Genomic DNA, 16,503 nt, shown 5'->3' with positions numbered 1-16,503 from the left:
AGAGGTGAGTGTAACTCCAAGAATTATGAGTAACTCCATGCCCTAGCTGGTTTGGCTCAGTGGACAGAGTGTCGGCCTGCAGAATGAAGGGTCCCAGGTTTAATTCCAGTCAAGGACACATGCCCGGTTGCAGGCTCAGTCCCCTGTAGGGGGCATGCAGGAGGCAGCTGTTCAATGATTCTCTCTCATCACTGATGTTTCTATCTCTCTCCCCCTCTCCCTTCCTCTCTAAAATATATATATATTTAAATATATATTTAAAAAGAGAAACTCCAGAAAGTTCTCTGGAGTCCATTATCAGTACTGTATTCACATCTGACCTCCCTAATTAGACTGTGAGCAATGTGAAAGGGAGAACCGGCTCATCATTCATCTCTGGATCCCCAGCAGCCAAATACCAGGTACACTGGAGCACTTAAAGCCTGCTGAATTTAACTGTACCATTTCCTTGCTACTAGCCCTTGAAGACTAATTTTAAAGATATGGTGAAGGCTCTCAACAAAGATTCCAAGCATTTCCCTAGAATTAGCTTAAAATTAAGTAAAATAAAGCAACAAAGAACTCAGTAAACATTCTAACTTAAAAATGGAAGGTCTAGCCCTGGCCAGGTGGCTCAGTTGGCTGGAGTGTCATCCCATATTCCCAAAAGGTTTGCAGCTTGGATCTCCAGTCGGGGTTCACGTGTGAGGCAAAGGATCAATGTTTCTCATACTGATGTTTCTCTCTCTCTCCCTCACCCCCTCTCTCTCTAAAATCAATAAGAACATATTCTTGGGTGAGGATTAAAAAACAAAAAAGTGGAATATCTAGTCAACATGTAGCAAACATTTTTAGACATGTAAATACAATTACTCAAAAAACAAGGTGCAGAAACTGTTTCAAATAACTGGCAAAGAACGCCCCCACCCCCAACACACACACAAAATGGGCAGTTACTATATCACTTCATTAAAGAATCAAGGAAGTGGGAGGGAATGTGGGCTCGAGGGGAAAAAAGAATCAAGGGAAAATAATAAACCCAATAAATCTACCAAGGAGCCAGGTCCAGCTATCCATTCTGAGTATCTCTCTTGCTCCTGTCACACAGAGACCAACACAACCAAGAGAATGGACTTATAAAGGGGGGAATTCCAGTGATGAAGTCACTTGCCCTTGGCTGCGGTCTTGAGACAACATAGCTGTAGATCCTGTGGTCGGCTGTGTTCACCTGCAGGGGTCGTGATGGAGGTGGGTTGAAAACACTTGGTACACCCTCTTGCTCATTCAATCTGTCCTGTACAGCAGCCTGAGAAGGAAAAAGAGTAGAAAGAATTTCAGTGATGCTCAAATCAACTGAGAAGAAGAGATGAGGCAACTGTTGCTTGGTGTTCTAAAACAGGTAACCTGAGAAGTGTATCTTCTTGGACCTTTCACTTGTTATGGTGGGAGGTAATGTGGGGTATGACTCCAGAATTCACACACAACAGAGCAGTACAAAGAACCTGTCTGGAAGCACCATTTATGCAGCAAGCACACTGCTTGTATTCAGATGGCCTGTTATTGAGGGTGGCTGGGAAGTAAGGTGCTTCAATGTACAAGCCTAAGGAGAGCCACCTACAGAAAATACAACGTAGAAAAAACAAAAAAAGAGAGAAAAAACAGAAACAAAAAAAGAGAATACAATGTAGACAATGAACCTAAAAAAAAGAACATAACCCTACAAAAGCATGAAAATAGATTAAAGATAAAATTTTCTTAATAAATAAAAACATAGATTTTTTTTAGGAGAAACCAAGATGGCGGCATAGGTAAGTAAACACCGGAGTTTGCTGCCTCGAACAACCACTTCAAAAATACAACTAAAAGACGGAACAGACATCACCCAGAACCACAGGAAGGCTGGCTGAGGAGAGACTCTTCAACTAGAAGGAAAAACAACAGCATTACGAGGCTTAGAGGAGGCGCAGTGTGGAAAATTTAAAGGTATGGTGGTGCGGCGGTGCGCGCGCAAAGCGGGCTGGTGGCTGAGGGCGCGGTTGTCGTTTTCAATCAGGAGTGAGTCTCAGACTCTGGGCTACAGATCCGGGCGAGTCTCTAGGGACCCAGACTCAAACGGGAGAAGCGGGACTGTCTGGCTACGGTCCCTCCGAGGTTTGCAGCGGTTGTGGGGACAGAGAGGCAGAGCCCCTGGAGACGGACTGAGAGCAGCCATAGCTGCTCCCTCCCCCCACCCTGTTGAGCCCGCCCCACCCAGGCCCTGCGCAGACCCATTTGCCGATCGCCTCAGGCAAAGGCTGGACTAGCGCCTCCCCAGAGGACTGAAGTTTTCCACACAGCTGATTCCTACAGCCAGTCGGCCTGGTGGTCAAATCCCTCTAGTGTTAACTACAACAATTAAGGCTTGGCTAGAACAAGACTGCGCACAAAGACCACAAGGGGGTGCACCAAGAAAGCATAAAAGATGCGGAGACAAAAAAACATGACAGAAATGGAGGATATGGAGCTAAGAATCGCAATTTTGAGGGCTTGCTATAAACTTGAGCAGAGCCTCACGAAAACTAATGAGACCCTTGATGCTACGATAAAGAAATTAGAAAGTAAGCATACACAGACTGAAATAAAGAATATTATACCCAATAGCAGACCAGAGGAGCACAAGAATCAAACCAAAGATTTGACAAAAAACACCCAACTGGAAAAGCAAAATGAAAAAAGAATCCGAAAATACGAAGATAGTGTAAGGAGCCTCTGGGACAGCTTCAAGCGTACCAACATCAGAATAATAGGGGTGCCAGAAGATGAAAGACAGCAAGATATTGAAAACCTATTTGAAGAAATAATGGCAGAAAACTTCCCCCACCTGGTGAAAGAAATGGACTTACAGGTCCAAGAAGCGCAGAGAACCCCAAACAAAAGGAATCCAAAGAGGACCACACCAAGACACATCATCATTAAAATGCCAAGAGCAAAAGACAAAGAGAGAATCTTAAAAGCAGCAAGAGAAAGAGACTCAATTACCTACAAGGGAATACCCATACGAGTGTCAGCTGATTTCTCAACAGAAACTTTGCAGGCCAGAAGGGAATGGCAAGAAATATTCAAAGTGCTGAATACCAAGAACCTACAACCAAGATTACTTTATCCAGCAAAGCTATCATTCAGAACTGAAGGTCAGATAAAGAGCTTCACAGACAAGGAAAAGCTAAAGGAGTTCATCACCACTAAACCAGTATTATACGAAATACTGAAAGGTATCCTTTAAGAAGAGGAAGAAGAAAAAGGTAAAGATACAAATTGTAAACAACAAACATGCATCTATCAACAAGTGAATCTAAGAATCAAGTGAATAAATAATCTGATGTACAGAATGAACTGGTGATTATAATGAATCAGGGACATAGAAAGGGAATGGACTGACTATTCTTGGGGGGGGGAAGGGGAATGGGAAATTCGGGAAGAGACTGGACAAAAATCGTGCACCTATGGATGAGGACAGTGGGTGGGGAGTGAGGGCGGAGGGTGGGGCGGGAACTGGAAGGAGAGGAGTTATGGGGGGGGGGGAGAGGAACAAATGTAATCTGAACAATAAAAATTTAATTAAAATAAATAAATAAATAAATAAATAAAAACATAGAAAAAATAACTGATAAATATGAGATTTTTCATAAACAAAAAAAATAAGAAAGTAAACCAGTCCCTAGCAAGTCTCATTTTAAAAAAAAGGAAAATAAACATTGAAAAAAAACAGAAGATGGGATAACAGGACAGATACAGAAGAAAGTAAAAGATATGCTACTTTGTATAGCTTATGCTAAAAAACTTGAAAATCTCTAAAAAGAAAGCATTTTCTAAGAAAGCTTACCAAGAAAGATCTAGGAAACAGATTATGAATGATGGGGGGAAACATAGAGAAAGACAGAAACAAGTATTTTCTTTCCTTTTTTTAAAAATAGGGTTTTATTGATTTCAGAGAAGAAGGGAGAGGGAAAGATAGAAACATCAATGATGAGAGAGAATCATCACGCCCCCTACTGAGGATTGAGCCCACAACCCAGGCATGTGACTGACTGGGAATTGAACCTTGATATCCTGGTTCATGGGTCAATGCTCAACCATTGAGACACACTGGCCGGGCACAAGTATTTTCTTTCAAATCTATGCTATTTATACTTCTCAACTCATTTTATCAAGTAAAGTCATTTTATAATGCTAGCATATGCTTGAAGTGAAAATCTAATGAGGAGATAGCACAAAAATATCATGTAAAGCAACATCATTCCCTATGCCTCAAATGCAATTCCCTCAAAATTTTCACATTCAGGCACATTCATTTAATCTGTATTCAGGCATCAGCTCAAATGTAACCTCCTCAAAAAAGCCTTACTCAAACAGCTGATTCCTACATCCAGTCGGCCTGGTGGTCAAATCCCTCTAGTGTTAACTACAACAATTAAGGCTTGGCTAGAACAAGACTGCGCACAGAGACCACAAGGGGGTACACCAAGAAAGCATAAAAGATGCAGAGACAAAAAAACATGACAGAAATGGAGGATATGGAGCTAAGAATCGCAATTTTGAGGGCTTGCCATAAATTTGTGCAGAGCCTCACGAAAACTAATGAGACCCTCGATGCTACGATAAAGAAATTAGAAAGTAAGCATACACAGACTGAAATAAAGAATATTATACCCAATAGCAGACCAGAGGAGCACAAGAATCAAACCAAAGATTCGACAAAAAACACCCAATTGGAAAAGCAAAATGAAAAAAGAATCCGAAAGTGTGAAGATAGTGTAAGGAGCCTCTGGGACAGCTTTAAGCGGACTAATATCAGAATTATTGGAGTGCCAGAAGATGAGAGACAGCAAGATATTGAAAACCTATTTGAAGAAATAATGGAAGAAAACTTCCCCCATCTGGAGAAAGAAATGGACTTACAGGTCCAAGAAGCGCAGAGAACCCCAAACAAAAGGAATCCAAAGAGGACCACACCAAGACACATCATCATTAAAATGCCAAGAGCAAAAGACAAAGAGAAAATCTTAAAAGCAGCAAGAGAAAGAGGCTCAATTACCTACAAGGGAATACCCATACGAGTGTCAGCTGATTTCTCAACAGAAACTTTGCAGGCCAGAAGGGAATGGCAAGAAATATTCAAAGTGCTGAATACCAAGAACCTACAACCAAGATTACTTTATCCAGCAAAGCTATCATTCAGAATTGAAGGTCAGATAAAGAGCTTCACAGATAAGGAAAAGCTAAAGGAGTTCATCACCGCCAAACCAGTATTATATGAAATGCTGAAAGGTATCCTTTAAGAAGAGGAAGAAGAAGAAAAAGGTAAAGATACAAATTATGAACAACAAACATGCATCTATCAACAAATGAATCTAAGAATCAAGTGAATAAATAACCTGATGTACAGAATGAACTGGTGATTATAATAGAATCAGGGACATAGAAAGGGAATAGACTGACTATTCTTGGGGGGAAAAGGGGTGTGGGAGATGCGGGAAGTGACTGGACTAAAATCATGCACCTATGGATGAACACAGTGGGTGGGGAGTGAGGGTGGAGGGTGGGGTGGGAGCTGGAAGGAGGGGAGTTATGGGGGGAAAAAAGAGGAACAAATGTAATAATCTGAACAATAAAGATTTAAAAAAAAAAAAAAAGAAAAAGAAAAAAAAGCCTTACTTGACCACCCTATTTAAAATAACTTCTTGCCGAAACCGGTTTGGCTCAGTGAATAGAGCGTCGGCCTGCGGACTGAAAGGTCCCAGGTTCGATTCCGGTCAAGGGCATGTACCTGGGTTGCGGGCACATCCCCAGTAGGAGATGTGCAGGAGGCAGATGATCGATGTTTCTCTCTCATCAATGTTTCTAACTCTCTATTTCTCTCCCTTCCTCTCTGTAAAAAATCAATGAAATATATTTTAAAAATAAAATAAAATAACTTCTTGCCCGGCCAGCATAGCTAACTGGTTGAGCATCTACCTATAAACCAGGAGGTCACAGTTCAATTCCCAGTCAGGACACATGCCCGGGTTGTGGGCTCAATCCCCAGTAGGGGGCGTGCAGAAGGCAGCCAATCCATGATTCTCATCGTGGATGTTTCCATCTATCTCTCCCTTTCTCTCTAAAATCAATAAAATATATTAAATAAATAATTTCTCAAAAAAAGAAAATAAATCAAAATAAGTTCTTAGATCCTATTACATTTCCTACACTCCTTCATAGCACTTATTATGAGCACAAATTATCTAGAATTAAGTTTCATGAGAGTAGGGACTTAGTCTCATTCATTGGTAGGATGCCAGAGCCTAAAATTTAATGGATCAGAAACAGGTTCACTCAGGAATACATGTATTTTCAGAAATCCAGCACCCTATTCAAGTAACATACCATAATTGAAACAGTAATTTCAAGAGATCAAAGGGTGTTTGAGCCGAAACCGGTTTGGCTCAGTGGATAGAGCGTCGGCCTGCGGACTGAAGGGTCCCAGGTTCGATTCCGGTTGGGGGCATGTACCTGGGTTGCGGGCACATCCCCCGTAGGAGATGTGCAGGAGGCAGCTGATCGATGTTTCTCTCTCATCGATGTTTCTGACTCTCTGTCTCTCTCCCTTCCTCTCTGTGAAAAATCAATAAAATATATTTTTAAAAAAAAATTTTAAAAAAAGGGTGTTTGATAAAATTCAACGTCCACTCTATTTTGTTGTTAATCCTCACCCAAGGATATAAGGATATTTTTCCCATTGATTTTTTTAGAGAGAAGGGAAGGGAGGAAATGGGGGAATATACTAGTTAACAAAACCGGTAAAAACAAGTATCTCTGCTCAAATGGATCTATCTCAAAACAACCACCAATATCACAGTAATCACAGTAATAATAAAACAAGAGATGTTACAGTGAGGACAAGATGTTTGCTATCACCATTATTAACTGACATTGAAAAAAACAAGTTTTCCCCCAAAGAGCCATTAAATACACACACACACACACACACACACACACACACACTCTCTCTCTCTCTCTCTCTCTCTCTCTCTCTCTCTCTCTTTCTCTCTCTGAGTGGCAAGATTATTATGACCACCTAACGTTTGTAGACAGATTAGGTATAATTTCGCTCTGAAGTTGCTAGAGGGCCAGATCATTATAAACGGCTGAACAGCACAACATACCTAAGTATCATTGCTGATCAAGTTCATCCTATCATGTTGATGGTGTATCCCAATGGAGATGGCTTCTTCCAACAAGACAATGCGCCATGCCACGGTGCTCATATTGTGCAGGAGTGGTTTCAAGAACATGAGGGAGACTTTACCTTGCTTAGGTGGCCCCCACAATCACCAGATCTCAATCCAATTGAGCATTTGTGGGACGAAGTTAAAAGGGCCATCAGGCAGCTGGTTCCACAACCATCAAATCTCACAGAACTGGACGGTGCTATTCATCAGGCATGGTGTCAGATTCCTCGTATCACCTTTCAACATCTCGTGGAGTCAATGCCAAGAAGAATCGCTGCAGTTTTGAAGGCAAAAGGTGGCCCAACGAAGTACTGATGGGGTGGTCATAATAATATAGCCACTCAGTGTGTGTGTGTGTGTGTGTGTGTGTGTGTACACACACACACACACACAGGGAGTAGGCACTATATTGAGGAATTTGGTCACTACCTTTTCTATTTTATAAACTTTGATCATAAAGCTTCACTTTTTCTACCCACTATTTTTAAAATATATTTTTACTGATTTCAGAGAGGAAGGGAGAGGGAGAGGATAGCAATATTAACGATGAAAGAGAATCATTGATCGGCTGCCTCCTGCATGCCCCACACTGGGGATCAAGCCCACAACCTGGGCATGTGCCCTGACTGGGAACTGAACCTGGACCTCCTGGTTCATAGATCAACACTCAACCACTGAGCCATGCCGGCCGCGCTACACATTCATTTTTTGATTTGAGACAGAAGAGATAGAGAAACATAATTTGTTGTTCCACTTATTTATGCTTTCGTTTATATACTCATTGAATGATTCTTGCATGTGCCCTGACCAGGGATTACACTTGCTATCAGGACAATGCTCTAACCAACTGAGCTACTCAGTCAGGGTCCACACATTCATTTTTAAAGACTTAAAGAGTTAGAAATTTGAAAACCAGCTCTACTAAAAGAAAAGATTCCAGCTGTGGAAAAATACATGTCTTTGAATCATTATTAGACCATGGAAAAAGAAATAAGCCCAGCCCTGACTGGTGTGGCTCAGTGGATAGAGCATCGGCCTGCAGACTGAAGGGTCCCAGGTTCGATTCAGGTCAAGGGCACATGCCCGGGTTGCAGGCTCAATCCCTAGTGGGGGGCGTGTGGGAGGCAGCCAATCAATGATTCTCTCTCACATTGATGTTTCTATTTCTCTCTTCCTTTCCCTTCCTTTCTGAAATCAATAAAAATATATTTTAAAAAGAAAGAAAGAAGCTCAGAATAAATTCTGTTATACCTCTATGTTCCAGTTATGCTGTTCCAAGGTATGTCGACATTGATCCATAGACTCTATGCCAGTCAAATCCTGGAAAGGATAAAATCAAAAAGTTACTCAGGGAAAAAGCAAGAGTACATTTGTAGATATTTTTATCCCTAATAGACTACTTATGCATACTTCTGCGAAAATATACTAAAAAGTGTTGAAGGTACATGGTCAAACTTGTTAAAATTTCACTATTCAGAATTTGTCCAATCAGTTACAGCAGAGATTTTTCTCACAGAACAAAAAAAAAAATGAAAATTCCTTATCTTTTAAACCTTCAAGGCAGTGTCACCCCATGCACTGAAAGGCTGCCCATTGAATTCCCAGTCAGAGCACACACTTTGGCCATGTACGGAAGGCAACCAATTGATCTCTCTCTCTCTCTCTCTCCCTTCCTCTCTCTAAGCATGTCCTCAGGTGAGGATTAAACAACAACAACAAAACTTCCAGACTTCCAATTAAGAAGACAACTGATTAATATTCTACTATCAAAAGATTTCTTCAACCTCTAAGTCCAACAAAATATTTTTCAATGCTAAACAACTATTCTATTTATAATATATAACGATATAATAATGCAGGTTTCCTGCCAAATAATGACTTTCATTAACTTGCATTGTTTTATCTATTGGCATATAACTTAACTTACAAATTATGTACAACTTTGTATTAAATAGAGTCTGTAATTCAAATGTTTCCCTACAATAAGTATTTTCCCTACTCCCTTCTCCTTGGACTGTTCTCAGGTTTCACTTTGTCTCTAACCAAAGTTCCTACTCTGGCTCCCTCTTTTTCCATACCTGTCAACACAGAAAGATCCCTAAGGATGAGTCCTTAGTTGTTGTTGTTTTTTTCACTCTCTACACCTCCCTCCTTGGCAATCTCATTTAATCCTCAGCCTTCAACCACCCTTTCTACTCAGATGACTCCTAATTTAATTTCTGGACCCACCATCTCTTCTGAAGTTTAGGAGCATTTTTCCAATTGCCTATTCAATACTTCCACCAAATGTGGCACCAGTACCTCAAGTGTATCATCAAACTACTATATGTACCCGGCCAGTGTGGCTCAGTGGTTGAGTATCGACCCAAGAACCAAGGTCACCAGTTTGATTCCTGGTCAGGGCACATGCCCGGGTTGCTGGCTAGATTCCCTGTGGGGGGTGTGCAGGACGCAGCCGAGTGAAGTTGTTTCTCTCTCATTGATGTTTCTATCTCTCTGTGCCTCTCCCTTCCTTTCTCTCTAAAAATCAATAAAAACATTTTAAAAAACACACAAACACTACATGTGTTAACACACAACCACCCTCCCAAATATCCTGGCTCAGGTACATCTGGAATCTGAGCTTCATCTTTAAGTACTCTATCCTTGAACTCCACATTTCATCGATAATCAAGTTTTGACCATTTTCTGTATTACACCTGCAACCACATTTCCATTCCCACAGCCAGCATCTTTAGTCAAGCTTTTGTAACTCCTCCAGTGAACTGTCAAAATAACTTAATTTCTTTTCCTCCTTCTAACTCTTCTTCCTATATGTTGACTGAATAATGAATTCCAAAATCCTTAGCTCTCCTTAGAGGGAGAGAGACACATGGATTGCACAGGCCCCAACTGGGGGTCAAACCTGGAACCCAGGTACATGCCCTTGACTTGAAATCCAACCCATGACCCTTCTGTGCACGGGACAAAGCTCTAACCACTGAACCATGCCGGCCAGGGCCAGACCTCAATTTTTAATACCACTGTCCAAAAAAGGAACTAGGTTCCTTGGAGAAGTAACTGATTCTAGGACAGGGACAGGAACTATACAAAATGAGCCTGGAGAATCGTGTAGTGCCAGAAAGTAAGGACGTGTTAAAAAAACAAAACAAAACACCCACAGTAATTGGATACTCATGAATTATAATCCAAATTACAAAATAAACATCCATGAGTCCATACTGATATAACTGTATAGTAGAGAGAACTGACAAACTACCTCGGCCAAGTGATCAACTCTATCAGTGTCCTGGTGATTTTACTATTTGCATAATTGTTCTAATACTTTGGTTTCTCAATTCCTTGCCTACTGTTCCTCCATTCACTCTTGAGGTCAAACTCTAGACCTCACTATAATCATAACTGCAAACCCCTGCACACTCTCCCTCCATATTCTTCTACCTTTTCAACTTCCTCCATCTAATGCCGTCTCTAAATTTTTCAACTCTGCCAGGACCTACAATCCATTGACCGTACTACCTTTTCACTGAGCCTCAGAACCTCTCATATCCTCATTTCCCATCTTATTCATCATAAGTTCCAGAGTCAAATATAATAATCACTCTTTCTTGCACACATCCTCAACTCCTTTGCCCTCTATCACAATCATATTCCCTTGGCTAAACCACAATCTTCTAAAATTCCAAATCCCACCCTCGCTGGTTTTGCTCAGTGGATAGAGCATCAGCCTGTGGACTGAGGGTCCCGGGGTTCGATTCCAGTCAAGGGCACATGGCTGGGTTGTGGGTTTGATCCCCAGTAGGAGGCAGCCAATCAATGATTCTCTCATCATTGATGTTTCTCTCTCTCTCTCTCTCTGTCTGTCTCTCTCCCCCTCACCCTTCCTCTGAAATCAATAAAAATAAAAAATAAATCCAAATTTCTGTCTACTTTGCACTTGTATCTTCACAGCTGAAGGGGGCTGACTGGTCTTACTTTAAATAAATATATGATCACTAACCTCAAGTAAATCTGTAATATTGCCTGGCCTTCATCCTAGTTGCCTAGTCCATTCACTCCTATTCTCCTACATAACCAGACTTTCGCTCTCCTCAAACTTCCAGCACTTCCTCCATCCTTATTCTTAGTTCAAGATCTTGTTTCCTATTTCACAGAGAAAATAATCAAAAGTTCCAACCTGCATGTCAACCTACCTAAACTCATTTTTTCTTTTACTATGGACAAACTTATCCATGCTCCTGGCAAAGGCCAATGCCTCCTCTTGTCTTGTATACCGGTCCTGTCCCCTCTCACTTACTCAAGGGTATCGCAAGAGCAATTCTCCTTCCTCTCCATCAGATTTTCTGTCTCTAATGTGTGTTCCTCATCAGTATACGAACATGCTGGTATATCCTAAAAAAATAAAAATCTCTCTTCCCACTACAGCTTCTGCCCAATCTTTTTCCTCTTTAGTGCAAAACCTGCAGAAATCTCCAAGTTCTCATGCCATTCTCTCTTGAACTCACTCCAATCAAGCCTTCACCTCCCCAACATTCTAACAAAACTTCTAATCAAGGTCACAAATGACCCCCACAATGTAAATCCAAACATCTGTTCCCACTTCTCAAGGACTTGAAGTCCAGGACAATACACTGGTTTCCTCCGACCTCGCCTGCCACTTTGTTTCCTTTGCTAGGTCCTCACTGTAGCCTCAGAACGCTGAAAACTGAAGTGCTCCAGAGCAGGGCCTCTGATCTTTTCTTTTTTGTGTATACAGCAGTCCCTCCCTTTTATCCCAGGTTTCACTTCCACCATTTTAGCTACATCAGGAAATATTACATGTAAAATTCCATACAATTCGTAATTTTAAATTGTGTGCCATTCTGAGTACCATGATGAAAACCTGCACTGTCTCATTCGTCCCCCCTGGGACATGAATCATTCCTTTGTCCAGTATATCCGCACTGTATATGTTGGTCATTTAAAGCCCTCTCTGCAGTAACACAGTGCTTGTATTCAAGTAACCCTCAAGGAAAGTATGAGGCTGGCAATTCGGATGCCAAAGAGAAGCCGTAAAGTACCATATTTTTCCGTGTATAAGATACCCCCATGTATAAGACACCTCCCACTTTTCCAACCCAAAATTAAGAAATCAATATTTTAAAAACAGAACATATTTTTATTTAGGAATTACTGCAGGTAATGTTCACATACCAGTACTATGATATTATGCAGCATATCACTTTATTCAGCCTCTGTTGCCATCACTGTTCTCTTCATCACTATTGGTTCCAGACATATCAATTTCTTCTTCAACTTCTATTGTATCACTGCTGACTGCTGAGTCACTGTCTATATATGTGAGATTGTCCTCAATTCCATCCATGGCATTGCTGATTCCACATTTCCTGAAGGACTTCACAATCACCTATTGTTTGATGCCATACCACGAGTTTAGGACCCAAACGCAGACCTCAGTAATGGTTGTTTTTTTCACTCTTCCTGTCCATGTCAAGGTATCACCTGCTTTTTTTGTATCCATTTACTCCATTCTTCTCTCATCAGGGCTTTAAATGGCTTGCTGATTGAAACATCTAGTCCAGGGGTGGGCAAACTTTTTGACTCGAGGGCCACAATGGGTTCTTAAACTGGACCGGAGGGTCGGAACAAAAGCATGGATGGAGTGTTTGTGTGAACCAATATAAATTCAAAGTAAACATCATTACATAAAAGGGTACGGTCTTTTTTTTTTAGTTTTATTCATTTCAAACGGGCCGTAGTTTGCCCACGGCTGTTCTAGTGGCTGTAGCTGACCTGTAAGTTCACCAGGAGTAACTGCTAGGTTTGTTTGCAAATCTGATGCAACCCTTTTTGTCTTTTCTGTTAAATGTGCTTGGAACTGACCAAAGACAAGAAGAGCTGGCTTGCGGACCAGTAGTTTTATTGCTAGTTTTACCCAGTGGCCAGATAAGTTTCTATTGAACTAGTACAAAAAAACGTTTTACATAAATGTTAAAGGCACGCTTTAAAATTAAATATCCATTGCATTTTGAAGTTATTTATTACATGTTCTTACAAGCTAATATCTTTTAAAAGTATGACTGGCCACAAGCCTTAGAACAGAAAACACGAGAATTCTCGTGATCCATCCGCAATGTGTTAAGAGCCCCCCCAAGTCTTCTGGACCAAAGCTTTGCAAACCAAATGGCCATAATGTCTTCATTCATCCATCCCTTCTCTTGAACTTGCACAATAATGCCAGGAGGTATGGCCTCTTTAGGATAGGTTTTCCTCTTAAAAATAAGTATAAGAGGCAGTTTAGTACCATCTGCACAACATGAAGGCACAGCAGTATAGTGTGTCTTTTCATAGCCACTTGTTTTGATTGCCACTGTTTTGATTCCTTTCACATTAACAGTTCTACTGGAAGGCACATCGAAATTGAGAGGCATATCATTCATGTTTGCAATCTGACTTGGTTCAAAATCATATTTTTTCGGAAGTTGTATGACATAGGAGTGAAACTTGCATTTTATCCTCATAAACTGGTGGCATTTTCTGAGCTAACTTTGTTCTCGTGGCCAACCCTCCTCTGCTCATGAAATTGAAGCCCCATTCGGCCTTTCCTGTGAAATCAACAATGTTCATTTCACTTGCAAACATTCTTGCCTGACATTGAATAAGCTTGGTTGACACACATAAGCCACTCTGGCACTGCTCCATAATCCAAGTCTTAAGCCTCTGCTCCCAAGTTGGCCCATTTTGCTGGTTTTCCTCTTAAGGCCTTCTTCTTTTTTGGCATCTTAAGGAGTTGTTCTTCCTGTTTTCTCCACTGTCTGATCATACCATACACTCAGTGGGAGGAGGTCCAAATTGTCTCTCTGCAGTTCTATTTCCATGCTCTTTTGCATAGCTAATTACATTCAGTCTGAATTTTGCAGAGTAAGATAATCGCTTACCAGTATTTATCTTTTTATTTTTTGACATCTTTATGGGCTCAGAACACTCCAGTCTCTGTTGCATCTACGCACTTTCCACCTCCACCTCCACTTCCAATTATGGCATCAGCTAAGGTCAGTAACAATAAGGCTTATGACTGGAGGAAGCCTGTTTGACAAGGTACGGGCAGCAATGTACCTGCTTGGCTCCCTCTTCGGCTGACTTCTGTGTATAAGATGCCCCTCGATTTTCAGTCTAATGATTTTAGAAACAAACTAGAGGCCTGGTGCGCAAAATTTATGCACAGGAGGGGTGTGTCCCTCAGCCTGGTCTGCACCCTTTCTAATCTGGGACCCCTCAGGAACATCCGGATTGGGCCTAAACCAGCAATCAGACATCCCTCTCACAATCCGGGACCGCTGGCTCCTAACTGCTTGCCTGCCTAACGGCCTGATCCCCCAACTGCTCTCCCCTGCCAGGCTGATCCCCCTAACTGCCCTCCCCTGCCAGCCTGATCTCCCTAACTGCTCTCCCCCGCTGGCCTAATCCCCCTAACTGCTCTCCCCTGCCAGCCTGATCACTCCTAACTGCTTCTGCAGTGGCCCGCCACCATGGCTTTGTCTGGAAGGACGTCTGGTCTAATTAGCATATTACCCTTTTATTAGTATAGATAGCATCTTATATATGGAAAAATATGGTACTTCAAGTGAAAAGGTATGCACATATAGGAAAACACACACAATATATACAGAGCTCTGTACTATCTGTGTAACATTAAAGTGCTTCATATTTGCCAGTGCTTGAGATATACTAACATTTAATTACTGAAACAACCACATGAGGTAGGTAGTATCAGTGCACAGATAAAGAAACTAAGGCAGAGAGGTTAAGTAATTTGCCCAAGGTCACAAAGTTAGTACAACAGGTCAAACAGCTTCATTTCATCCAACTTCTTCTCATTATAATAGCTGATGAGATACTGCAGGAACTTAACACTTGTTTATATTAATTAGCCTATGGTAAAATTGGTTTCCTTATACATCATTTCACTTAAAGTTGCAGAACCTATTAACAACATTAAGTGAGGAGTTTCTGTAATTGGAAAAACTAGGGTTCAAATCAAGACTGTCTTACTCCAGAGCCAGTCTTCATGACCACTTACTATGCTACACTGACTTCATTAAGTATAATATGATCCTATCTCAATAAGACAAAGAGAGCAGAGCTCTCTAACCCAATGAGAATGGGATCTACTAACTAGCCAATTAATTAAAAAGTCCCACCCTAGCTGGTTTGGCTCAGTGGATAGAGCAGGGGTGGGCAAACTTTTTGACTCGAGGGCCACAATGGGTTCTTAAACTGGACCGGAGGGCCGGAATAAAAGCATGGATGGAGTGTTTGTGTGAACTAATATAAATTCAAACTAAACATCATTACATAAAAGGGTACGGTCTTTTTTTTTTTAGTTTTATTCATTTCAAATGGGCCGGATCTGGCCCGCGGGCTGTAGTTTGCCCACGGCTGGGATAGAGAGTCAGCATGTGGACTGAAGAGTCCTCGGTTCGAATCCAGTTAAGAGCACATGCCCAGGTAGCAGGCTCAAACCCCACTAGGAGGCATTAAAAACAATTGGCTTAGAGTGAGAATAAAAACATCCATGTCAGTTAATTACTTCACTTAAACATAAAGCATAGACATGTATGCATCAATCTTCTGATGAAAGCCTACCCTTTTTTAAAAAATATATTGTTAGTGATTTCAGAGAGGAAGAGAGAGATAGAAACATCAATAATGAGAGAGAATCATTGATCGGCTGCCTCCTGCACACCCCCAATTGGCCGGTGTAGCTCAGTTTGTTGGAGCATCATACCATACATCAAAAGGTTCGATTCGATTCCCGGTCAGGGCACATACCTAAGTTGCAGGTTCCATCCCTGGTCAGGGTGCATCCCAAAGGCAACTGATCGATGTTTCTCCCTTACATCAATGTTTCTCTTTCTCTCTCCCTCAAATCAGTAAACATATCTTGGGTTAGGATTAAACAAATAAACAAACAAACAAAATAATTGGCTGTATTAGAAAATAGACCTTAGAAAATGGAGGACATCTGTTCAGTTAAGTGAAGGTTAGGTTAAAAGAGCTTATATATTAAGCATCTGTATATCTGTACATGCAGAATAAGAGTATATACAAAGATACACCATAGCCAGTTATGAGGATAAGAGGGGAAAGATGAGATTTAGTTACCTTTTTACACAATTTTATGCTGCTGACTTGCACAATAAGCATGTATTAACTTGCTAGATTTAAAAGTAAAAAAAAAAAAAAAAAAAAAAAAGCTGTGAATCAGATAAAATTA

General features: G+C 41.1%; 1 protein-coding gene across 3 annotated transcripts in view; it reads right to left on the bottom strand.

Moving 5' to 3' along the window:
• FAF2 (Fas associated factor family member 2) overlaps positions 1-16,503 on the bottom strand; it is a 40,277-nt gene that overhangs the window by 17,985 nt on the left and 5,789 nt on the right. Inside the window, exons 1-3 of one of the 3 annotated variants that reach the window (XM_070415082.1) lie at positions 12,420-14,108; positions 8,478-8,546; positions 1,151-1,285 (exon numbers count right to left, since the gene is read on the bottom strand). In XM_070415082.1, coding sequence (XP_070271183.1) covers positions 1,151-1,285; positions 8,478-8,546; positions 12,420-12,443 — 228 coding nt within the window. In that variant the 5' untranslated portion in view covers positions 12,444-14,108. Of the gene's footprint in view, positions 1-1,150; positions 1,286-8,477; positions 8,547-12,419; positions 14,109-16,503 lie in introns of those variants that run through there. The other 2 variants (XM_070415081.1, XM_070415083.1) reach the window with 2 other exon arrangements.

The sequence above is a fragment of the Myotis yumanensis genome, unplaced genomic scaffold, assembly GCF_028538775.1.
Source record: "Myotis yumanensis isolate MYYU_CA2020_CCGP unplaced genomic scaffold, mMyoYum1.0.hap1 SCAF_5, whole genome shotgun sequence".
Classification (NCBI taxonomy): domain Eukaryota; kingdom Metazoa; phylum Chordata; class Mammalia; order Chiroptera; family Vespertilionidae; genus Myotis; species Myotis yumanensis.
Note: the sequence above shows the minus strand (reverse complement) of the source record. Positions and strands in the feature narration are given on the sequence as shown.